The 24,344-nt window shown below is 49.9% G+C and overlaps 1 protein-coding gene across 1 annotated transcript in view; it reads right to left on the reverse strand.

The window, feature by feature from the left end:
- The window catches only part of LOC123345198 (butyrophilin subfamily 1 member A1-like), a 36,520-nt gene extending 12,813 nt beyond the window's left edge, over positions 1 to 23,707 (reverse strand). The window contains exons 1-7 of the mRNA XM_044981902.1: positions 23,685 to 23,707; positions 23,165 to 23,427; positions 14,998 to 15,114; positions 13,512 to 13,859; positions 9,296 to 9,577; positions 6,680 to 6,787; positions 1,088 to 1,120 (exon numbers count right to left, since the gene is read on the reverse strand). Coding sequence (XP_044837837.1) covers positions 1,088 to 1,120; positions 6,680 to 6,787; positions 9,296 to 9,577; positions 13,512 to 13,859; positions 14,998 to 15,114; positions 23,165 to 23,246 — 970 coding nt within the window. The 5' untranslated portion in view covers positions 23,247 to 23,427; positions 23,685 to 23,707. The remainder of the gene's footprint in view (positions 1 to 1,087; positions 1,121 to 6,679; positions 6,788 to 9,295; positions 9,578 to 13,511; positions 13,860 to 14,997; positions 15,115 to 23,164; positions 23,428 to 23,684) is intronic.
- Positions 23,708 to 24,344: the final 637 nt, after the last annotated feature.

A 24,344-nucleotide genomic window follows, 5' to 3' on the forward strand; every position in this document is an offset into this window, starting at 1 on the left:
GGGCAGGTTACCAGCCCAAGTGAAAGTGTTACCCAGGCTCTAACCCTCAGCCCCAGATGGGCCAGCTCCCCTGGACTGAAAGCCCCACTAAACTCAGAGTGTGTGGGGGGGGCAGTTTGGAGGCATCACTTAAGTAAGAGCCTGGCTAACTGCAATAAAGACACAAAACCAGTTGCCCAGGGATAGCTCAGTGGTCTGAGCATTGGCTTGCTGAACCTCAGGTTAGGAGTTCAATCTTCTAAGGAGCTGGAGTAAAAATCTGTCTGGGGATTGAGCTCACTGACTCACAAAGCCCTACCTTGCTTGCACCAATTTTACTCAAGGTGCTTTTCAACTGATTCAGTTAAACTGGAGAAAGTTTGTGTGTAGACACAGCCCAAGGGAGTTTAATGGGGAATCCCCAGTGAGATTTCAGAGTCACCTCTGCTGAGAGAGGGAGCCAATCATACACTGGTTTCAACCCAGAGTCGAGCAGTGACCCTGGCACAGCAGTGAAAGGGTTACATGGGACACTGGGCTTGTGGTTTATATTCTAAACATTACTTCTGCACTGGCCCTGCTGCAGCACTCACAGCTACACTGCAGCAGCCTTAGCTGAAATTACCCATTCAACTCTCAATTAAGAAATAAGCCAGGTTTTCCATTCCTTGGATCATCCTAGTAGCCCGTCTCTGAACCTGTTCCAGTTTGAATTCATCCTTCATCCAATTACTGTATGTGACCTCCCAAACTCGGAAGGTTTTAGCAGCTTCAAAGTTATTTTGGACATTATATTTTCTTTGCTTTATAACTGTTGTAAAATTTTCAACACCTCACAATCCCCCAGCCCCTAACACAATAGCCTTTCGTGACCCCACTCCAGAGGGTCATGACCTGCCAGTTGATAAATGCTGGGTTATTTAGTACAGCAGGGATGCCTGAGGGAATCACGTTTCTGTGATAATCTCAAGATGTCAGTCATAATAACCTCCCTTTGGTGTAACTGCAAATGACCCATCTACAGAGAATCTTGATACTTGCTCATCTCTTCATTGTTTGCAAATAGCTACATAAAATGTTTAACATGCCCCATTGGCCAGACACTGACCTTTCTGTCTCGCCAGGTCAGATCGCAGCATCTCTAGGGGGAGAAAAGGGCGAGAAGTGAGATTTCACCATCATGTTTATGGGCACATCACTATTGTTAACTACAGCACAATCACATTACAGCAGGGGTTCTCAAACTGGGGGTTGGGACCCCTCAGGGGGTTGCGAGGTTATTACCTGGGCGGTCACGAGCTGTCAGCCTCCACCCCAAGCCCCGCTTTGCCTCCAGCATTTATAATGGTGTTAAATATATAAAGAAGTGTCTTTAATTTATTGGGGGGGGGGTCTCACTCAGAGGCTTGCTATATGAAAGGGGTCACCAGTACAAAAGTTTGAGAACCACTGCGCTAGGGTGAGAGGGGCAGACAGCCAACAAATGGACACGCAGACAGATCTGTCCAGGGGCCTTTGCACTCAGTGTCCCCTCTGCCTGGGACTGAGTCACAGTAGCAGATAATAGTGGGGACAGGGTGACATATCCCCTCCAGTGGCCACTTAAAGGTCTGCCCCCAAAAGTCACCCCTGCTGCCTGGGCCCCAGTCACACTCCTCTCAGATCTGGCTGGTGAGAGAGAGGTTGAGAGAAGGTCTGTCTTCGGCCAGGTGTACACACAAGGTTTCACTGGTTTAACTTTGAAGTGTGTGCAATAGCAGGATACCTCTCCCCAGCATGGAGGTGCTGCCATGCCTCAGTTTCCCCTGTCAGACAGAGGCTCCCCAGTGGGCCTGCAGTTTGCAGCTGCTGGAGGGATAACTTGTGGTCAAGTAATTCTGGGTTTAGTTCTCTGGCCAAAGCTCTATCAGGGCCCTTCCCTTTTCCTGAATCAACAAAACTCCAATGAGCAAAACAGCTGAACAATCTGCTTCTCCCCACCTGCTACTGGGTCACAGCCCTTCCCTGGGCTCAATAATCCTTTTAGACTCCAGACAGCTCATCTCTTGCCCTCTTCCATCTTTCCAACTCTGCAGTCCCTTGTCCAGGGCTCAGTCAGTCCTCCTCCCTTCACCATTGGGGTTTATGTCCATCTCCTTCAGGTGGTGCAGTGGGAGGTCCTGGGTTCCCCTTCTACTCTGGGTTCCAGCCCAGGGACCCCCCAGATATGCTGGGGCTGTTCACTGTGTTCAGTAACCGTGAGTTGCTTTTCTCTGGCCCACTTCCTACACGGCCTGTGGCTTTCTGGGCTTCTCTGAAGCCTCTCCCAGGCTGGCTGCTTCTCCGCTCTCCCCAGGGCCTCTTCTGGCTAAGCCCCTCTCTGGCTGTGTGACAAGCCTCCTGCCAGGTTGCTGTGGAGAGACCCAGACCAGGTCTTTTCCTGCACCTGGTCACCAGCCTATATTCCAGCCTGGTCACGTGACCTGCCAGGGATACCAGCTGGAGGCTCCTCCATGGAGCCGTGGGCATGGGAAATATAGCTGGCACAGGTCACAGAGTCACCTGACACTTGTCCATTCTGAAGTGAGGTCTTGTGGTCTGTCTGCTCGATGGAGAGGGTGAGCCTCTAGTTTTGGGAGGGCCTAAGTCCACCCCATCCCAGAAGTCAGCTGATCCTAGTCAAATGTCCCTCCTCACAGGGATTTAGGTGCCTAAGTCTGGAGATTAGACACCTAAATACCTTTGTGATCCAGGCCTCAGTGGCTGAGAGAGAGCAATCAAGGGAGCTGTTTCTTGGTACCAGGGTGGTGGTGTCTGAGCTGAGGTTTCTGCACAAAGAGCCTGTGTGCAGCTTTGGCCATATCTGTTCCAGGTAAAGAGGATCCTTGATTGTGGCATCAGTGTTGCCACCCTCTTGATTTTATCACAAGTCTCCTATAGTTGGTTTTTCCTTAGCACTCCAGCTCCTGGAGTCATGTGATTGTGTGAGAATCTCTGCTTTCACTTACCAGAAAAAACAAAACTAAGTTTTAGCTTTTGTGGTTAGGGAGAAAGAACTGAAAACGTGACCGCTAAAGGCTCCAAAACCAGAAGGCAAATAAAGTGAATCCCAAATTATTATTTTTAAGTCAATCTCATGATTTCAGGGGCCTGACTCATGGTTTTTGAGTCTTTGAGGTTGGCCATACTGAGGGCTGCACCTGGGGGCTCCGCAGTCCTCTGCTTCAAAGAAACCACAGATACAGGTGCAGATGAGCCCCAGCTGCCTTGAAGGGCCAGCTCTCCCTGTGTCAGTGGCAGAGATGTTATTGCAATGCAGGAGATTGGATCTTGGGTTCTCCCAAGCAGAATGGCTCCGGAGACTGGGCAGAAAGGAAACAAGATTTGTAAAGCATTTAGAAATAAATCCACAGAGGTATTTCAGAACCTAACTGGCAGGGGCTAGCTCATGAGAGACTCTAGGAGTGGTGACACTGGGCTTCACAGAGCCTGTGTTAGTCACCCAGGCTCCCTATACCTATACAATGAATGGGGAGAGAATCGAGAGATGCCTTAGAATGGGATTCACAAAAGCCAGCATGTTAGGCAGGGAGCCACCTAAGTTGGCCAATGGGAGATGCTGATCTGAGGGGTGTGTGCTAAGCCCCACCCCCTTTCAGAGTTCAGCACCTAAGTCCAGGCTGCAGGGAGGTGCCTAACCCTGCTGGCAATTCTCAGCTGGAAAACAGATTCCAAGTCAGGTGCCTAGACTGCTTCTTGTGAGAGCAAGTTAAGTGCCTGCCTAACTCCATACAAAATGGCCAGAGGAAGAGCTGCAACCGGACTTCTAGCCCAGTGGTTCTGGCCCTAATTTGGGATGTGGAAGACCGAGGTTCAATTTCCCCTCTGCCTGCAGGGAACAAAGGATTTGACAGGGGGGTCTCTCCCTCTCAGGAGAGTGCTGTAACCAGCCACTGAGCCCTGGGATATTCTGATGTGGGGCTCTTTCAATCTCTTCTGAGGAAGCTATGCCACTGCATATAAACAATTAAAGAGACTCGAGGACTGGCTCCCTGGGTTATAGAATCATGGAATATCAGCATTAGAAGGGACCTCAGGAGGTCATCTAGTCCAACCCCCTGCTCAAAGCAGGACCAATCCCCAACTCAAACATCCCAGCCAGGGCTTTGTCAAGCCTGACCTTAAAAACCTCTAAGGAAGGAGATTCCACCACCTCCCTAGGTAACCCATTCCAGTGCTTCACCACCCTACTAGTGAAAAAGTTTTTCCTAACATCCAACCTAAACCTTCCCCACTGCAACTTGAGACCATTACTCCTTGTTCTGTCATCAGGTACCACTGAGAACAGTCTAGATCCATCCTCTTTGGAACCCCCTTTCAGGTAGTTGAAAGCAGCTATCAAATCCCCCCTCATTCTTCTCTTCTGCAGACTAAACAATCCCAGTTCCCTCAGCCTCTCCTCATAAGTCATGTGCTCCAGCCCCCTCATCATTTTTGTTGCCCTCTGCTGAACTCTTTCCAATTTTTCCACATCCTTCTTGTAGTGTGGGGCCCAAAACTGGACACAGTACTCCAGATGAGGCCTCACCAATGCCGAATAGAGGGGAATGATCACATCCCTCGATCTGCTGGCAATGCTGATATTTATAGAGCCCAAAATGCCGTTAGCCTTTTTGGCAACAAGGGCACACTGTTGACTCATATCCAGCTTCTCGTCTACTGTAACCCCTAGGTCCTTTTCTGCAGAACTGCTGCCCAGCCATTCAGTCCCTAGTCTGTAGCAGTGCATGGGATTCTTCATTCCTAAGTGCAGGACTCTGCACTTGTCCTTGTTGAATCTCATCAGGTTTCTTTTGGCCCAGTCCTCTAATTTGTCTCGGTCCCTCTTTATCCTATCCCTACCCTCCAGCATATCTACCACTCCTCCCAGTTTAGTGTCATCTGCAAACTTGCTGAGGGTGCAGTCCACGCCATCCTCCAGATCATTAATGAAGATATTGAACAAAGCTGCCCCAGGACCGACCCTTGGGGCACTCTGCTTGATACCGGCTGCCAACTAGACATGGAGCCATTGATCACTACCCGTCTCTCACATCCCAGGTCTCTCACATCCCAGGTGGTGGCCCTCACTACCAGGCTTGGAGTCTCTCTGTGTCGGTCCCAATGATGAGGTGGTTATACATAGTGGAACAACCTCTTCAAGAGAGATGGAGATGGGAGCTCACAGCTCAGTGGTTAGGGCACTCTTCTGAGAGGTGGGAGACCCATATCCAAAATCTGTCACCATCAGGTGTAGGGGGGAATTAAATCCAAGTCTCCCAGGTGAGCTCTCGAACCACTGGGCTGAAGGTTATAAGGGAGATGGCACCACCAGGTCTTCCTTTGGCCAGATTTTGTATGGGTCCTGATCTGGTAGGAGTGCTCTGAGAACACCTGTCAGATCAGGCTCCGTGGGTAAGACAGGCTACCGTATTTCAGGTTCCACAAAAGAGGACACTGCTGGAGGGCGGGGGTGGGGTGGGTGGGGGGTGGGGAGATGAAGCTAGAGAGGGTAATGGGGGGAGCTGAAGCGTGGGTACTGGGAGGAGATATTTGGCGTGCTGGAGGGTGTGTGTGTACTGGGGTCTCACACCTGAGGTTGGGGGTGGTGTTGCTTCCTGTCATGATGGCTGGCGCAGGCCTGGAACACAACTCCAGCCCATCAGTCAGCACCTCCGAGCAGGCCTCTCCCCCTCCCCAGGGCTGGGTGCTGGGGCCTGGGTGGGTGGGATCCGGCAGCTGTGGCTGCAGGGAAGGGACCAATCGGAGCATAGAGATGGCTTTTTCTGAGCTGCCATGTCTGCCCTGCAAAAATCTCAGACATTGCCTCTTATTTGAAAAATCTGCCCGGACGGAGGGTGGAAGATCAAAAAAGAGGCAATGTCTGGGAAAACCCAGACATAACCCTAGATAGGCATCTGGGTGTGTAGACTGAGGCAGAAGTGCACATGCCCAGAGGCAGAAACAGGTGCCTGGGGAACTTTTACTGCAAAAGACGTAGGCATTGGGTGAGTTTAAGCACCTACAAGGTTAGCTGGCAGCCAAGAAAGGGTTTTGTGGATTGCAGCAGTGCCTAAAACAGACTTGGTACCTAAATCAGGAGTTTAGGTAACTATGTCCCTTTGTGGAGCTGGGCTTTACTGACTAGGCGGGAGCACTCAAGGGAGCTGCTCCTCGGTAGCAGGGCAGTGCCCAAGCTGAGGTTTCTGTGCAAAGGGCAATTGCCTGATGGCAGTTTTGGCCACATCTGTTCCAGACAAAGAGGACCTGTGCACATTCTGATAATAAATTATACGAGGAGATACCCTTCCTCCTCGTCACTGAATTCTCTACCAGTAGGGGAAAGACCTGCTGCAAGGCCCCCAGATCTGCTGCCATGCCGTTCATTTAACGTCACATTTGTGTTTCCAGGTGAGACAGGATGGATCCCTGCTGACTAGTGAACAACAATGCCATGGTTGGATTGTTTGGTGAGAGCTATAGGGGTGAATGCACTTGATATTTTCTTCAGGTTGAATGATTTGTTCTCCCTCAGCCTCACTCCATCTCTCAGTGTCAAAATCTCTCTTCAGAACATTGACTCCCAGTCCCTGTGCCAACCCCTCTCTTTAAAAGGAAGAAAAAACCCCAAAACAGAAAATCACCCTCATTCTCTCCACATTCTGTCCCTTTCTAACTTTACCTTTCATTCCATGTTGCCTCCAGAAGCAGTAACTGGCCAGGGCAATGAGAATAGCCAGGATCACACCCAGAGCAACTATCCAGGGATTGACCCTTGGGAAAAACAGCTCTGCAAAAGAAAGCGCCATTGTGACAATGTGGAAACTGTCTGTAATGTTTTTATGATTTTCTACCTCTCACCTTGGTATTGCTACCCAGTGGGGGCAGAAGGGTTAAAATGCTGCCATTGGAACAAAGCATAAGACAGGAGATGTTTGTCTGGGGTGATCTGAATGGGTCGCTCAGGACTGGCTGGGACCAGTCCAAATCAATGGAAGCCTTGACAGAGACAGGAGACGTCTGAAGGACTAAACAACTGACACTTATCAATGGGAGTGAACGTGTGAACTCAGCACGGCTCTGCAGCAGGCCAACGATGGGCAGAGGTGACAGGAGGCAGTGGTAAGAACTGGGCTCACAGAGAAACAGGGCTCTCACCTGGAACTAAGACAAAGGATCAGAGACAAAGGAAGGACACCAAGATGGTTCCTACAGCTGCCTGTCTCATAGGATGTCAGCAACCAGGTCATGGCCTAATGGTTGGAGCAAGAGTTCAGCATACCAGTTAGAGCTAGATCCAGATGGGGTGGGCCTGGGATCAAAGCCAAGAGTCAGAGCTGGGAGTGAGAAGCCTAAGCCCAAGGTTAATCAGAGTCACAGTCAGAAGGCGCAGTGGAGGGTCAGAGCCAGAAAGTAGCTGAGGGGTGGAGCAGGAGTGATTACAGACAGGTACAAAATGCACTGTGTAGCCACTGGATTGCTGACTGTTGCTACAAAGCTTAACCATCAGCCTGCTGACTCCTGCAACCCATCAGGAAGCACAGTCAATCAGACAGCTTGTACGAGGGCCACCTGCGCTCATTAGATTGCCAAGAGACTTTCTGTGCTGGAGACTGGCCCCTGACAAGGGAGCCTTGGGGCCTGTATGGGCTGTGTTTTAACCTTGGCCTCTCTATGCTAACCTAAGGGCTTCCTAATACTGTATTCCAGCTGACTATTAAAAGGAAAAGGTTGCTGGGTATCACTGCAGATTCTTACTTGCTGAAGTCTGTTGGCCCCTGAAGGGAGCAAAAGTCTCTGAAAGGGCGTCTGCCTCACAGGGGCTTGCTGGGCAGACCTCACTGTGAGAAGGAGGAGTGCTGGAGCCTGGAGGCTCAGTGGAGGCTCTGTTGCCTATTCTTGTGGCAAAATCTGACCCCTTGGTCGTATACATCCATGACAGTCGGTGGCGGCTGGTGGGATACGGAATGCACCTGCAGTATTTTGCAGTGGCAATTCTGCAAACCCTGACAGACTAAATGTGGTCGTATTGTGAGCAAAGATGACTCTGTGTGTCTGACAGGAATAGTCATTGGGGGCTACCTCTGGATTTCATGGTGAGCTATGGCCCTCCATGCTTTGCTTCTAAACCAGTGGAAGTCCAAGCCTTAACCTGCTTATGGAATATGGAGAAGGTTCCGTCCACACTGCAGATCTGACCTGTGTTGAAGTGCTGCTGGAGACACCCTGACGCGTCCAGAGTTGCAGCGTCACTGGGCCTTACATGGGCAGAAAATACATGGTCAAGTTTTTTAAAGGGTAACATAGGAACTAGTGAAACCAGCATGGTCTCTGAATCCTTGGGCTTGGTCTGAGGGGCAGAGGCAGACCCCCCTTCCTGCAACAGACCAGTGACATCCTTATGGGGAAGAAACAGGGAGCCCAGCTTGTTAAATATTAATCCTTCTGTGATGTTGGCAGACGAGATGCCAGCTCATGCCAAGGCCCCAGGCCTCACTGAACACTTACAAATGCATAGTTGAAAACCAGTCTTGCTTATGTGTGTGTTAGCATCACCAAATAAATAATAGAGGTTAAGTTGATAGGGATGTGTTTAGTGTTTTACAAAATACTTGTAGGATGCTGCATGCATTGTTCTCACTCAGCTCTACCCCATGGTATAAAGTGATAGCAAGCATTTGCATTGTAAACCTCTGTGACTATGTAACTCACCAAAAAGGGAAAAAGGCTTGTTGTATAGTGCAAATAAGGGTCTCTAACAAGAGGTTAAATCCTGTTCATTACAGGCAAATGAGCCATTGTGTGAGACCAGGGATCAAAGACTTCGTTAAGTGCATTCCTTCCCCGCCCCGCGAAGAAGGGATCTTCATGGGAAGGGTTGCTGTGAGCTTGGCTCCTGTGAGAAGAAGTTAGAAGTATGGACACAAGGAAAAATTCTTCACCTCTGGACAGTTTGGATTCTAAGAGGGCAGAATAACTGAACAAAGCGGTGGTGGTGATCCCCTGAGTTATTCTGGGTAGCCCTGAAAGAGTTTTTGGAAATTCACAGATTACTACATCTCTGCTACCTTTTGAAATTATAGACTGTGATTCACCTGTACTTATATTTTTACCTATTTTAACTTCTCAGTAACTCTCATGCCTTTTTCCTAGCTGATAAACCTTTAGTAGGTTTACTATAGAACTGGCTGCCAGCGCAGTCTTCTTTAGAGTGAGATCTGGGATTCAAATCGATCTGGGTGAGAGACTGGTCTCTTGGGACTGGGTGTAACTTGAATATTTTGTGATTTTCACTGACCTGCTATGAAAACTGTTGATATTTTATCTTGGTTGACGAGTGGGTTCCTGACAGAACAGGACAAATTCTGATTGGAATCTTCTGTTACAACAATAGAAATCTGAGTTTGAAACAGGCCATTGTCCGCCTTGGATATTTTTTCAGAGGCAGATGCTAGCAGCTGCCCATGGCGATCTCTCCACTGAGCCTCAGGTTCTGGGTGCCATCCAGCTGATTGACACACAACCCGGATTCCTCCATCCTGGTGACCATCAACAGAGATGTGGGGGTCCGAGCCCATAGCTGGAGGAGAATGGAATGAACCTGTGTTAATTCCACACTTTCAGCAAAGCAGACAGGAGCTTAACCTTCAGGAGAAGTAGAAAATTAACTCTTTTCTCTGTCCCCAGAACCCACTGTTGGTGCAAGCTATGTGGAAAACTCACTGCAGGTGTGGGTCATTGAGTCACTATGGCTCAGCTAGATACCAGAATCTCACTAGTGAACACACCCTTGAAAGCTGAACGCTTAGTGTGGACAGTGCGTGTTAGAGGACAGGGCCTGGCCCAAAGCCCACTGAAGTCACTGGAAAAGGCCCTTGGTGATCTCTGGTCTGAAGCACCTAGCAGAGCAGTAACTAAGCATTTTAGCACCAGGAGCGAGCAAGCATATTTGAAGTCCCTACCATTTTTTTCATCTTTTTTCTGCACAGCAGCAACATGTAAGGGGGGGGGAAGCACGTGGGGTCTCATGCCCCCACCGATTTTATAGTTGCGTCTCCCCCAACCCAGACAGGATGGGTAGCCTGCTGAGAGAGCCCCTCCTGAACCCAAGCTGTGTGGGACTGGTCCAACCAAGCTCCGCCATGTGGGGCTGGCCCAACTGAGCCCTGCCAAGCAGGGCTTTACTAGTCACCTCTGTTTCCATCCCTGCAGCTTTGTGCCCTGGGTGACTGCCCCACTTGCTCTGCCCTGCTTATGGCCCTGGCACCTGGACTCCTAAAATTGCATGTTCAATCCCATCACACTGGACTCAGCCCTTCACTAGAAGATAGATTAAGTTCTGGCCAGTTTACTTTATTGGTATCTCAGCAATGAAATAGTCAATTATGTTTCAGAGTCAATATCCCAATGAGATGATTGGGACATTCACATCTCTTCAGCAATGATTTCAGGATGTTGCTGGGTTCAGGAAGACAAAAGTGCTTCAGCGACACTTGTTTCATGTTTGAAAAGTTTCAAAACCACAAAAGTTTGCCATATAATTATGAGGAAATTCCACGGAGTTGAAACTATTCTAACTGTCTTTGATTATTGTTTCAACCAATTTACTCAGTTCTGAAGTAAATCCAAGGGTCACCTCTAGCACCACATTTACTGATAGTTAAAACACTGGCTACCTTCCATTCCTCCAGTTGAGCAGTGATTTTAACGGTTGCATGATTTTGTTTGCAGCTCAGCCACTGAACTCTTAAATTCATATAACTGTTCTGAAGGAACTCTTGGTGATGCCTTGCTATTTAACTCATTAGTTTGTTCCAGCTTTTCTTCTTTTGATACATCATTCTCTGACAATGCCTCATCTTTATTAGCTGAGAAGAGCAGATATCTCCTCTGTGCTGACGACTGGCACAAAGAAAACATTTAGCTTCTCTGTAATGTCCTTATCCTCTTTGATTGCTCCCTTTCTTCTGTATTGATACACCTTACCCACCAACTCTCTGGCAGACTACCAACCCCTGATAAACACTGAAACAATTTCTTGATATTTGTTTTTGGCTTTGGCTTTTATTCTCCCCCTCCTAATTTATATCTTATGCCTTACATTGCAGTTTCCTTCTATTGGTTTCATCTGGGCTGGGTTTCCTTTTTTATGGGGAAATTAATATTATAGAGTAAGTCTGAGAGTAAATTCATTCTATTTTCATATATTTCTTCAGGTGACATGTCACTTTATTTCTTTATCTAAAATTGATTATTTCATAATTCAATTTGTCATTTATATTGAGTTTTGAGCTATCTGTAGATAAAGATACTGAGATACTCCGACAGCATCCTGAGATACTCTGACAATGTTCTTGATCTTAGTTCCTGAGCAGAGCTAGACAGTTTTCCTGCCCTGTGAAAATTTTCAAGATATATACAAAACATTTCTCCTAGCAAACTGAGACAAAACATCAAAATCTCCAAAAACTTTCACGAATCAAAAATCCCGCAAAATTTTTGAGTCAAGTTAGTTGAAACATTTCATTTCAATTTTGACTACTTTTACTTATTTACTATAATTAGCTTACATTTTAAAACAAACAGTTGCTTTTAACTGGAAAATGGGTTTTCTCATGTTATAAATGTCAAAACAAAAACATTTTGACAATTTTGAAACTTTTTGGGTCAAAAAATCAGCTGTGGAAAGTTTCAGTTTCAACAAATCAGCAATTTTTGATGAAAGAAAAGCTTCGTCAAAAAATTCCCGACCAGCTCTATTCCAGAGGGGTATGGGACTATGAAAATAACAAGGCAATTCCAAAAGAAGTTGATCCTATTGTACAACTCGAAAAAAATCAATTAACAGATCCAGATCCAGATTGGCTCTGAGTAACTGCAGTTTCAGTGGCAGTCATCAGTGATCAGCCCTTCTTGAGGTTTGGGCCATAATGTGGAAGGGAAAGAAAAAAAAACCTGCTGGAAAGGTTTCAGATGAAGTGTTCTATGTTTAAATAGGCAAATGACAGACACCCGATATAAGCAGAACCCAAGGAAAAAGAGTGAGGGGGTGTCACAACTTTGTCAAGCACCCCCTCTTGGCCACTCACCAGACTGAATCCCACGTGTTTTAAACCTCTAGAGTCTGAGCAGAGTCCAGGCACAGACAAGGCCTGAGGTCTCTCAGCCCACTCTTGGGGTGCATATCCTCCATCTTACACCCCTTCAAGCAGTGAGTCCTCACGGTCCAACGGCCCAGCCCCTGCTGGGACCAGTGCTGTTCCCATAGGCAGCCCCCACAGCTTAAACACACCCTCGGTGTCCCAGAACTCCAGCTGTGTGGGCATTCTGTGTCCACAAGTTACGTGGTAGGGTAATACACAGAGAGACTTTGCATAGGATTCGAACACCATTGCTCTTTTCTTGAAAACACATTTCTATAGAAAAATAATAGACCTACATTCATTCCCTCCCACAATTTCCTTACCACTCCAGAATATTCTCTGGGCTGGGTCAAAATCCTCTGGAGGTGTCTAAGGCCTGGTCTACACTGGGGGGGTGGTTCGAACTAAGGTACGCAACTTCAGCTTACCTTAGTTCGAAGTACTTACCCGTCCTCACGCCGTGGGATCGAAGTCCGCGGCTCCCCCGTCGACTCCGCCACCGCCGTTCACGGTGGTGGAGTTCCGGAGTCGACGGGAGCGCGTTCGGAGTTCGATATATCGCATCTAGATGAGACGCGATATATCGAACTCCGAGAAGTCGATTGCTACCCGCCGAACCGGCAGGTAGTGTAGACGTACCCTAAGATTCTAAGGCACTTTTGCTGCAGCACATGGCTTGTCTTCTCTACCAAGGAGCCTCCCTCTCCCAGACAGTCTTCTCTGGCCTTGGCTGGTCTGCGTCCTTCCTCTCTCTTTCCCAAAGTTTCTTGTTCCTGTCCCACTGATTGTCTCCAGTTTCTATGTCCCATCACTAACACCTGGTTCCTTTGTTCTGCTTCTCGTAATTTTCAACTCACCAAACTCCAGTCCTCCTACAGACCAGCAGGAGGAAGTGGCTTCTTCCCAGCTACCATCCTTAGCATACTTATCAGCAGGTCAGAGCAGTTAAAGCTAACTCCCCATTGTAAATAGTCTGGTGTGTATGTCCTACGACTTGGTCAGTAATAGTAGATACATGTAGACATAGAGACATTCTATGATACAGCAATTCATAAAAACAACTTCATAGTATCAAACAGAATTCATAAGTCCTCAAATCATCACAGTGGGTTTGTTTATTGCCAGAGAAATATTTGAACTCTATACTACTCTGTTTAAAATAAAATTTAGAAACTGCCCCAAGTACAGAGCACACAAGCAAAATTCTTCCATTTTTCCTCAGGGATTGACCCTGCTATGCAATAATTGGGAGCTAAAAGAGAATTCTGGATATTCATGTGTGAATGAGAGCGATCGAGGGCTAAATCTCAATGAGCGATCTCCATTTATTATACTGCTGGCAAATCAAAACAATAAAACACAATAACTTACCTGATACCATCAGCTCCAAAATGGCTTCTTCATAAAAGATATTGTATTGAAAAAAGCATGTATACTGCCCATGATCAGAGAGCTTGACCTGGTGTATTCTCAGGGAAACACTCCCATTAGTGATGCCATCTTTCAGCAGTTCTGTCCTCCCATGATATTCCAGCATCTGCTCTTCATACTTATCCTGTCCCTCCTGATACAGGTGGACAACTGAATGATATTGGAATCGGAACCATCGCACCTCCATGTTCTCAGCACTCATCCTGGGGGAGAGGTGGCAGGGCAGGATGGCCTCCCCACCTATGGAGGTGGTGATTGGATGGTCAGGTCCAGTCACTGTGAACTTTCCTGTGAAATGTACCAGTAGAAAAAGGTGATTAAGTCAGAGAGAAACTGAATGAACATTAATTTAGGCTCAACAGTGTGGCCGGGCACAAAAGTGGGCAGGGTGCAAACAGAAAGAGTGTGGATACAATGCAGCACTGGTGCTTACACTAGAGCAGCCCTCCTGTTCAATGAGCAATGGTTCAATTCTCTAACACAGCCAGAGGGTATGAGACTAGTACCCACAAGGGCGAAGAGGCAGTGCCTGAGGCAAAATGCACTGAGGAAATGCCAGTTTATCATCATTAGTAAAGCATCTTCGTCACAATTTGTATAAAACCTTAATTGCGCCCACTTGTGTGTGTTCATTATACTACAGTCTTTAATTACTTGAAAACATGGTATTTTTTCCATGGGAGCCCTGACTCATTCAGTGCACAGGGTGGATCGTGCTCACTGAATTAGCAGCTATTCAATGCTTTTTATCCTAATCATTCAGTGAGGGCTCCAGGCCATATTTACTGCCACCCTCCAAATCCTGCACTAGATATAGAATTATATTATCTACTCAAGAGCTTTTCTGTGGTGCTCATCCCTATCTGAGTGTCAACTCATACTAATGACTTTAACTTCACAACATTCTTTTGAGGTAGGGAGTTTTCGTTATCTCCATTTTCCAGACGGGAAACTGAGGCACAGAGACATTGAGGCCAAAACTGTCCACTACCCTGAGACACCTAGGGCCTGATTTGCATTCTTATGGCATGTTACACATTCACACCACACTCCCCTGGAATTCATTGGCAGTGGTGAGTGTTTTTCACTTTTGCAAATCAGGCCCCAAGCACTCACAGGATACTCTTGTGCCAGGGGCTGCAGGGAGCAATGCTGGGCTGTTAAACCAGCCACGTGTCCCTCAGGGAAATGCCAACCCCAAGAGGGGAAAATTCTTAACTGGGAGGACCTGGCAACTTTCTGAAGTCATGGCACTAGAATGCCGACAAAAACCTGGAACCAAGAGACCAGTTTGTGACTTGCATGATCTTCCAGGGTGAAAAGGCATGGTGAATGACATGAGGCTATAATGTGAGAGAACTGGTACTTTTAGAAGGAGAAGGTATATGAGCAGGCAGAAATCTCATGGATAAACAGGAATTCCCACCTGATGCAAAACTGTGAATGTGCAGAGCAATGAAGAAAACGACATATCCAGGCAGAAAGGAGCTCACAGTGAAGCCATGAAAGAATGAGAAAATCGTCCTCTTCATTATAACTTGTTCTGAACAAAGAGGGAAACAAACAAAATCAAACCCATGTTAGCAAACTGCTGGGATTTCTCTACAAGTGCAGCGAATAAGCTGCAGGACACAGAGTGTTGCAGTAGGAAGGCCAGAAGCTTACAAACATGCCATATGAAAACAAGACTAAATGTATCATTAAACCTTAGATTCTTGTATAAATTGTTGCATGAAGCTGGCCAGATCTTCGATGTTACCCTGGACCCTTTGTGTCTTCCCAGCAGTGCAGAGGGGACGGAAAGCCAGTGTTGGCAGCCAGCTGGGAATTCTGTCAGCGTAGGGGAATCCTCAGATGGTGTAAAGCCACCAGCTCTAGGTCACCCCCTTGCAGCCCCTCCATCTCTCCAGGGTTGTTGGGGTGTGGTGAGATGGAAAGGGTGTGACTGGGGTGCTGCCGAACTCCACTGATCCCCAGCAGATGTGAGGGCCCTTGGGGGCTGCTGCCTGCTGAGGCAAGATGGAGAAACCCTGAGGCTGCTTTTCATAATGCCTGGATCTGAATTGGCTCCTGGCAGCCCCAGGTACTGGGGCAAGTGGAAAAATGGTGAAAAGCTACTTTTGTCCTTCCTTCCCCCATGTAGGTCCAGCACTCAGAGCACAGTACAGCCGTCAGACTATCAGCATGAGTCTGTATCTATTGGGTTTCCGGGAAACGGGGCGGGTGGAAGCCCACCCCATGCTAACAGATTCCCCCCCCCCCAGCCTAAGGGGAGGATCCACAGGACCGCAGAAACCCACTAATTGCGGGGGACAACTAATAAAAGAACAGGGACAGGAGTGCGGTCAAAGCATGAGTATGTAGCGGGGTGGTTACCCCACTCCTACCCTGAAGGGCTTGAAACAGCCCTGGGGGAGGGCTGTGGCAGGGGGAAAGCTGGGTGGATTGGGGAAGTGGCTGCAGCTGCCCTGCCCCAATCAGGCCCCAGCTGGCCTGTATAAAAAGGCTGTGAGCTATAGGCCCAGAAGCCCAGTCAGTCTCTCTCTCTGCATTCAGAGGGAGAAGAGCCCGGCTGCAGGGAGCTTAGGCAAGTGCCTAGAGTGGAGCAGGGCTGGGGAAAGGCCAAGGGAGCTGGGGAGCTCTGGCCTAGGAAAGCTGCAGGCCTAGGGTAAGGCTAAAGAGGCACTTGGGTTGCAGGTGGCAGCCCACAGGTAGGCAAGGCAGAGGCAGCAGGTCCAGACCCCCCTTGCCTGTGATGAGTGACTGATACACTGCTGTCTGCCCCAATGAATGGGGGCTAAGTGGTGACTGGCAGTAGCCAAGAATGAGGTGGGAATAGGGGGTTCCCAGGGAGGGGAGACCCTAAGACCCCTGGCCATGCATCCCCAGATAACAGGGCACTGGGTCTGGGAAGGACATGACAGCTAAGCAGCAGGGGGGGACACTGGCCTGCAGAGGGCGCTCTGGAGGCATGGAACTAACTAAAACTGAGCCAAGTTAACTCTGCCATGAAGACAGACCCTGTTGAAAACAGGCGCTAACTTTTGTTTTTCCCAGTGGATGCTCTGGCCCTGCTCTGCCCCGAGGCCCTGCTCCCGTGGGACATCGTCCCCCAGGTCCTGCCCTCACTCTGTCTCTTTTCACCCCTACTCTGCCCCCTCCCCGGAGGCCCCGCTGCCTACTTGCAACTTGGTCCTCTCCATCCCCTACATGAGCCTTCCTGCCCACCCATCAGCCTCTCGCTCCTCTTCGCCCCATCCTGCAGGTGCCTCCCACAGCTGCTCGCTGATCAGCAGCCAGCCCCAGGACCTGCACAACAGCTGATTGGCAGCCAGCACCAAACAGCTGTGGCTGGTGGGTGCTGGGCACCTCCTATTTTTTCCATGGGTGCTTGGGCCCCAGAGCATTCACGGAGACACTGCCTGTGCTGCTAGCGCAGAACACAGCCCCCAGATTAGATACAGCAGGATGAGGAAATAAAACTTCTTTTCCAACTACCAGAAAACCCAAAGCAAAGAGGTGACTCCTCTGAGTGTTTCTCTGCAGACCATGAATCAGGAAGCTGCTGCATGTCTCTTCAGATACCTGCTTAAAGCAACCTGACTGTAAACAACAAGCCATTGTCCATGTCTGACTCAGAGCCCAGGGAACCGGTCTGAGTGGTTTGCAAAGAATTGTACAGAGGTGAGGAGAAGTTCATACAAATAAATGTTTCTGCTAAGACTCTAAGCTCCAAAGTGCTTCACTAGTAAATATTTTGCATGATTGCCATATCTGGAGCAGTCAATCAATTAACGACACAGAAATTTTGTTTTTAAAAACTTTCTCTATACATGGACACCCCCATAGACCTCAAGCACACAGAGAGCAAACAGACACAAATACAAACAGAACGTTACACACAGCTGTGTCCTCTTCCTGATGCTCAGGGAAGTCATTCCAAAGGTCACTCCTCACCCACCGGCTCTATGTGTCCTGCCTCGGTCACCACAATTCCTTGGTAACACTGCCAGTTTCACATTCCAAAGTCACGGGGACATTCTGCAGAAAGGCGCCAAGGCCTGAGGAATCCTCTGATTCCACAACCAACAAATTCGCCCCGGCCATGCCACCGGCATCCAGAATCTGAGCTTTTGGCCCAGCCCACTATGGCACTGTAGGGGGGCCATTAAAACTTGTCTCTGGCGGGGAAGACTTTCACCCATACAGATGCTGTGTGACACAGCCGCAGGCTCTGCATCAAAGGGCCCCATGCTGGGAGTGAAGCTTGGAGTTAGCAGGCTGGTAGGGAACGTGCTGCAGGCAGAAGGAGGTGGGTCCATACTGTTAGCACGATGGACATTTTTGACAGTGCTGCCGCCCATAGGCGGCCCACACTGGGCTCCTGTGACTTAGGGTAGCTCCCCTGGCTACCTTAAATTACAGTGGGGGATGTCTTATCCCCCTCCCTCACCACAGAGCAGCCTGGAATACCAAGGATGCAAAAGTGGTGTGAAGCGACCTTTGCCATCTTCCCCAGAGCTGTGAGTTCTGTGGTGCACGTCCCAGAGGCCCGGCACAGTATCGCACCCTCTGTTTCTAGACCTTGTGGTTGCAGAGAGAACCCTGAAAAGGAACTGAGTGTAGGTGATGCAATGACGCCTGCCTGAGTCTGCAGACAGCCTGAAACAATAGCGCTAAGAAATGGGAACTTCTCCATTCCTCACAGCTCAGTGGACTCATGATGCCACAGAATTCAGCGTGTCTGCCACAGAATTCACAGGTTGCCGAGTTTTATCTTCTGTGTCCCTGCCCTGCTGCAGACAGGAGTAGGGGGAGCTATAAACGAGTGGCATTCCCACCCCACTCCAGAGTCTGCACATGCTGTGTGGGGTCAAACTCACCCCTGCCCTGGGACTTCCCTTTATTCACAAAGTAACTCACAATAACACAACGGGAACTCCAGCCCCAGCTTTCCTCCCAGTCTGGCTTTTCCTAGGGCTCCTCCTGTGGTGCCAGTAGAGAATGGGTGCAGCAAGTCCTGGGGTGGCTGACAATGGGACATGCTCACTAAGATAGAGCACTCACAGCGGGCGAGGGCCATAGCTGGCCCCTGGCTGCCCAGAGGGAAGGGCCTGTGAGCTTACAGAGCTGGGCACAGGAAGCACAGAGGGGTCCAGGTCTAACAGAGGCACATCCTAATCAGTCCTGCTCATGGAATTTCACTACGGGCCAGAGTTAGGAAGGTACGGCGGTGCTTACAGAGGCAGACAGATGCCTAGTGAGGTTCTCAAAAGAATCTAAGCAAGTAATAGGCCCAAGGGAAATCAATAGGAGTTAGGTACCTAAGGGTTATTGAAACCAATGAGAGTTAGGTGCCTACAAACTATTGAAATCAATGGGAGTTAGGTGCCTAAACTGAGTAAGCACTTTTGAAAACCCTACAAGCTACCTATCTGCTTCTTTAGGTTCCTAAATATCTCTGAAAGTCTGGCCTTACAGCCCTCCCTGCTTACCTAGAGGAAGAATTATACAAACCAACCCAAACACAAAACCAGAAATCGCATCCAGAAATCCTCCTCTGACATTCCACCCAGAGATCTGTCACAGGCCAACTTTCCACAATGGAAACTAATCCAAACCCAGCTCCAGGAAGGAGGACTGAGGACTCCTGACTTGAGGACAGTGAGGAGCTGGAGTGAGAGCTGGAGGCTGGAGCAGAGTGAAGGAAAAGATTTTATTTTGGGGTTTACTTGGACTCAGAGCGGACCCCAGCAGGGAACTTTTCTCTCAGATCTTTTAGACTGGGAGGTGTAATTTTAGGAGTGCTGAAGAGGGTAAACTGAGGCAAGATGCTTGCCAAGACACCCTGAAATGGCTGAGGGTGGTACCTGAGGGCACTACCTCATGATAAGTCTACAAAACTGGAACCCATTTAACAGAACTGCTGCTCCTTCCCCATGCAGACAGAGCCTCACTCTCTTCAGTCTGTCTGCGAGGGCTCCTCACCGCAGCATCTGACCCCAACAGAGCCTGCAGCACACAGTGGGAACCTGGAGCAAACAAAGCACAGGGTTTTGGGCACCCACCTGGCTTCCAGTGTCCATGTCCCAGTTCCCTGGCTGCTCTCGATCCCCCACAGCCTCCAGCTCCCACTGTCATCAGGGGGTGACCCAGGGCCCAGCATGGAGCCATCAGGGTCACTACAATCCTGTCTACCACACCCAGAAGACAGGCACAGGATGGGCTCAGGGAGTGGCTGGCCCCACAATAGGACCCTCATGCCCCCTCCTCCAATGTTTGCTGCTGCCCTTCCTGGGCCTTGTCTGCACTCAGACCAGGAGCCTTGTGCGGCCAGCAGCCCCTTGTTCTGTCTCTGCAGGGTCTGGCTCACTCGTGGGCACTATATCAATAACAACACTCACTGCCCAGCCCCTAAGGGCTGCATGACAGCGCGGGACCTTCCCCATTGCACACGGGGACCCTGGGGCACAGGAAGCCCTGGTTACTCTGCCCCACACATTCACCCTGAGACTCCCCCAAGCTGCCGGACCAGGGTCACTGGGTCAGAGCGAAGGCAGTTGAGTGGCACTGACTGGCCGGGGCGGGTTAAAGGAAATGAAAAGAATATGCTGAGCCTGCGAGTGCAGCAGCAGAGGCAGCGGCAGAGAGAGGGGCTCAGCCATGGAGAACAGCAGGGTCTCCACCTGCAGGGGAGGGGTCAGTGCTAGGACAACAGGCCAGGCTCAGTCAGTGGGGCTGGGGATGAGGGGTTTGGGGTGCAGGAGGGGGCTCAGGGCTGGGACAGAGGGTTGAGGTGTGGGGGGAGGGATATCTCAGTGGTTTGAGCATTGGCCTACTAAACCCAGGGTTGTGAGTTCAATCCTTGAGGGGGGCCATTTAGGGAACTGGGGTAAAAATCTGTCTGGGGATTGGTCCTGCTTTGAGCAGGGGGTTGGACTAGATGACCTTCTGAGGTCCCTTCCAACTCTAATCTTCTATGATTCTACGACAGGGTGTGAGGTCCTGGCAGTACTTATCATGGCTCTTGGAAGCAGCTGCCAGGTCCCTGAAGCACCTAGTTGCATGGGTGGCCAGGGAGGCTCTGTGTGTTGCCCTCGCAGCTGCAGGCGCTGCCTCTGCAACTCCCAATAGTCACAATTCCTGGCCAATGGGAGCTGCGGAGCCGGCACTCAGGGTGGGGGCAGCGCACGGAGCTTCCCTGGCTGTCTATGCCCCTATGGGCTGCAGAGACCTAGCGACTGCTTCCAGGAACCTGCCTTAGCCCCCGGTTCCCCGCTGCGCTGCTGACCAGACTTTTAACGGCCCGGTCGGCGGTGCTGACCAGGGCTGCCAGGGTCCCTTTTTGACTGGGTGTTCTGGACGAAAAACAGGTGCTTGGCAACCTAAACCTGTCCTGCCCCAGCTGTTACATTTACTTGTTATACACCTCAGATACTGCACAGATCAAATGGCCCAGAGAGCAGGGCTTCCTGGCTCCACATCACGACTCTCTGTCCCTCCCACCCTGATCCCTGCAACCCTCCCACCCACCTATCCCTCTTCATCCCCCATCCTCTGCACAGAGACACACCTTTAAGCCCCATCCCCTGCCATAAATCCATATCCCAGGGACAGTCTCCTGCCCTACTGCACATTGTTATTTGCATTCCAGTAGCATCTAGAGGTCACACTCAGAGCTGGGCCCCACGGCGCTAGGTCCTGTATACACACACTCTGAGCTGGGCCCCACAGTGCTAGGTCCTGTACGCACACTCTCAGAGCTGGGCCCCACAGCACTAGGTCCTGTACACAGACACTCAGGGCTGGGCCCCACGGTGCTAGGTCCTGTACACGAAAGTGACACAGGGCAGTGGGGAGGAGGTAACAAGCCTCACTGTTGCCTAACATGCACCAGAAGAGAAGGGATTTCCCCCACAGTCCTCGTCTGCCCTGGCTCTGAGCAGGGTTAGATGTTGCTGTGATTAAAACCCAGAACTGCCAGAAGCTGAGACCTGTGGAGCTTTCTGCTTCTATTTAGATTGTGTGAGGACTTGGGGAGCAGTGCGGAAAATAGGCACTGCAGGAAGAACCGCCCACTAGACCCAGAGTGACAGTACCCTGCAAGCCTCTGATTGGCCAAGTGCCCCTACTTAACCCCAGGGCTTGCTCCACGAAGGTGTCTGGAAAACCACCCAGACCTTTGTCTACTATGCTGGACTTTGCCTTGTCTCCTAATCGCTGACTCTGAATCCAGCCTCTTGATTCTAACCTGGTAGTACCTCTGGTATCTGACTCTGACCCTGACTCTTGTTTATGGACCCTCGCCTTGTGATTCCTCTAACTCTGGCCCAATGACTCCCATCGCAGGTGGGCAGACCTCAGCTCAGCTGTGATCACTAGGCAAGACTGCCTGTGGCCTGGTCCCTTAAACCTGGGCAGAGATGGTCTCTCACTATTGGTGTGTCCAGCTCCCAGCACAGTGGGGCCCCATCTGGCTGGGGCATTTAGGTGCTACCATGGGACATATTAAGGAAAACAAGCCAGTGCAGGCAAAGCCGTTGAGAGGGGTATGAATGGCCACTGATCGCTGTAGGGGAAAGTGGCCCCATCTCCCAGCCACACTTGTCCTAGGTGAGGGGTCTCTGGGGATCTATGAGCAGATCAGTCCCTGACCCCAGTGATTTTGTGTGTCAGTGACCCACCCTTGTTGCCTCCAGCACTGGTGCAAATGTCAAAGAAATTCTGATCAGGGTCACCACATCTCTGTGCCCCCTGAGATCTGCACCATTTAAACCACTCTCAGGGTTCATCTACACTGCAGCTGGGAGTGAGCTTCCCAGCGCTGGTAGACAGTCGTGCTAGCTCTCCTTGAGCTAGGATGCTAAAAATAGCAGAGTAATGGGGTAGCCCAGGCGACAGTTCAGGCTTCCTGCCTGAGAACAAACCTGCCGGGACTCCTGGGGTATGTACCCGGGTGGCTAGCTTGAGCTGCCACCTGTGCTACCCCTGGCTACACTGCTAGTGTTAGTGTACTAACTCGAGCACAGCTAGGATGTGTCTATCTAACCACACTGGGAAGCTCAGTCCCAGCTGCAGTGTAGACATACCCTTAGAATCAAAGAGCTTTAGATAAATGTTAAAGTCACTCATGGCTCATGCTCCACCCAGCCACGTGGCCCCTGCCAGGCTGTGCAGTGATGTCTAGTCCTCCCAGGAACCCAGGCTGTGTCTGTAACTTCCCCTAGACTGGGACGGCCACCATGTTACCCACAGAGAGGCCAGCACTGGCCAGGAAGGGAGCCTGACCAGGGCTCCAGGACACAGACTCATGGCCTCCCCATGTGATTCCCACTGACAGAGATATGGAAGGAGGTGATGCACCCCTGCTCTGGCAGAAACCTGTAGGATGGTTGGCAATGCTAACAGCACCTGCCCTCTCTCAGGGCAATGGCCCTGCATGTGGGGATGGGAGGAATTCACTGAATCTGGACCAAGGTTTTTTTTTTCTTGTCTTTCAACCGCGCACTCTGGAATGTCAGTTTAGTGACAATAACAAACGGGAGGAGGGGGAAGAGAAACACAAATACACAAAAACAAACACACACACACACCTGTCACAAAGGAAGCCCAGCTCTGTGCCAGCATCCCAGTCCGTGTTGAGATGCAGAGAAATCTCTGAATTTGCAGGGACATTCCCACAGCCAGGTTTACTTTCAGGGTCAGGAGGTGCCGGTTTCTCCTTGAGAATCCCTTCAGTGAGGCCCATTGGTGCTAACAGCCCAACTGAAGGACCTCAGTGCTGTGTGTCCAGAAATCTCAGCCAGAGCCGTGCAGCTGGGGATCCAGAGCCCGGAGCTCCCCTCCCTGCTGAACCCTGGAAAGAAGCTTTGAATCAGAAAGTCTGGAAGGTTCCACAAAATTCTACAAAGGTCTAGAACATTCTAGAAGGTTAGTAAAAAATTTGCACACATAAGGAAAACCCAAAACAGTTTACTTCAAGCATTCAATGTTTCCTTTTATCGCTAACAACAAACACAGCCCCCCAAGCCTAGGACCCCCCAAGCCTGGCACCCCAGGCAGTCATCCAGGTTACGTGCCCCTAAATCCGGCCCTGGTCCCCATGTCACTTACTGAGGCTGCAGCACCAGTTCCACACACATGAAGCAGGATAGCTCAGTGGTTTGAGCATTGGCCTGCTAAACCCAGGGTTGTGAGTTCAATCCTTGAGGGGACCATTTGGGGATTGGTCCTGCTTTGAGCAGGGGGTTGGACTAGATGATCTTCTGAGGTCCCTTCCAACTCTAATAATCTATGATTCTATGATTCTATGACTGGGAGCTCCCTCTGGGCCTTCCACTCACTTCAAAACTGAAAGTACAAAAGTAGCAGGAAGTTGAAGTAATGGTTTGTGTCCCTGGCTGTTTGGGGCAGAGCAAATTCCTCTTAAAGAAACAGCCCCAGCCACAGGGCACAGAGCTGGCGGGGGTGGCCCTGGTAGAGGCAGTTTGCTGGGTGTGCCAGTGTAGGGGTGTCAATGCCACCCCCCCACCCCCCGAAGTTGTTATTCCTGCTCTCTAGGGATTGTTGGGTTCTCAGTAATTCAGATCATAGAATCATAGAATTCAAGATCAGAAGGGACCATTATGATCATCTAGTCTGACCTCCTGCAAGATGCAGGCCACATAAGCTGATCCACCCACTCCTGAAATAATTCTCTCCCTTGACTCTGCTGCTGAATGCTCTAAATCATGATTTAAAGACTTCTAGTATCAGATAATCCACCAGCAAGCG

Source organism: Mauremys mutica, chromosome 12 (genome assembly GCF_020497125.1).
Source record: "Mauremys mutica isolate MM-2020 ecotype Southern chromosome 12, ASM2049712v1, whole genome shotgun sequence".
Lineage (NCBI taxonomy): Eukaryota > Metazoa > Chordata > Testudines > Geoemydidae > Mauremys > Mauremys mutica.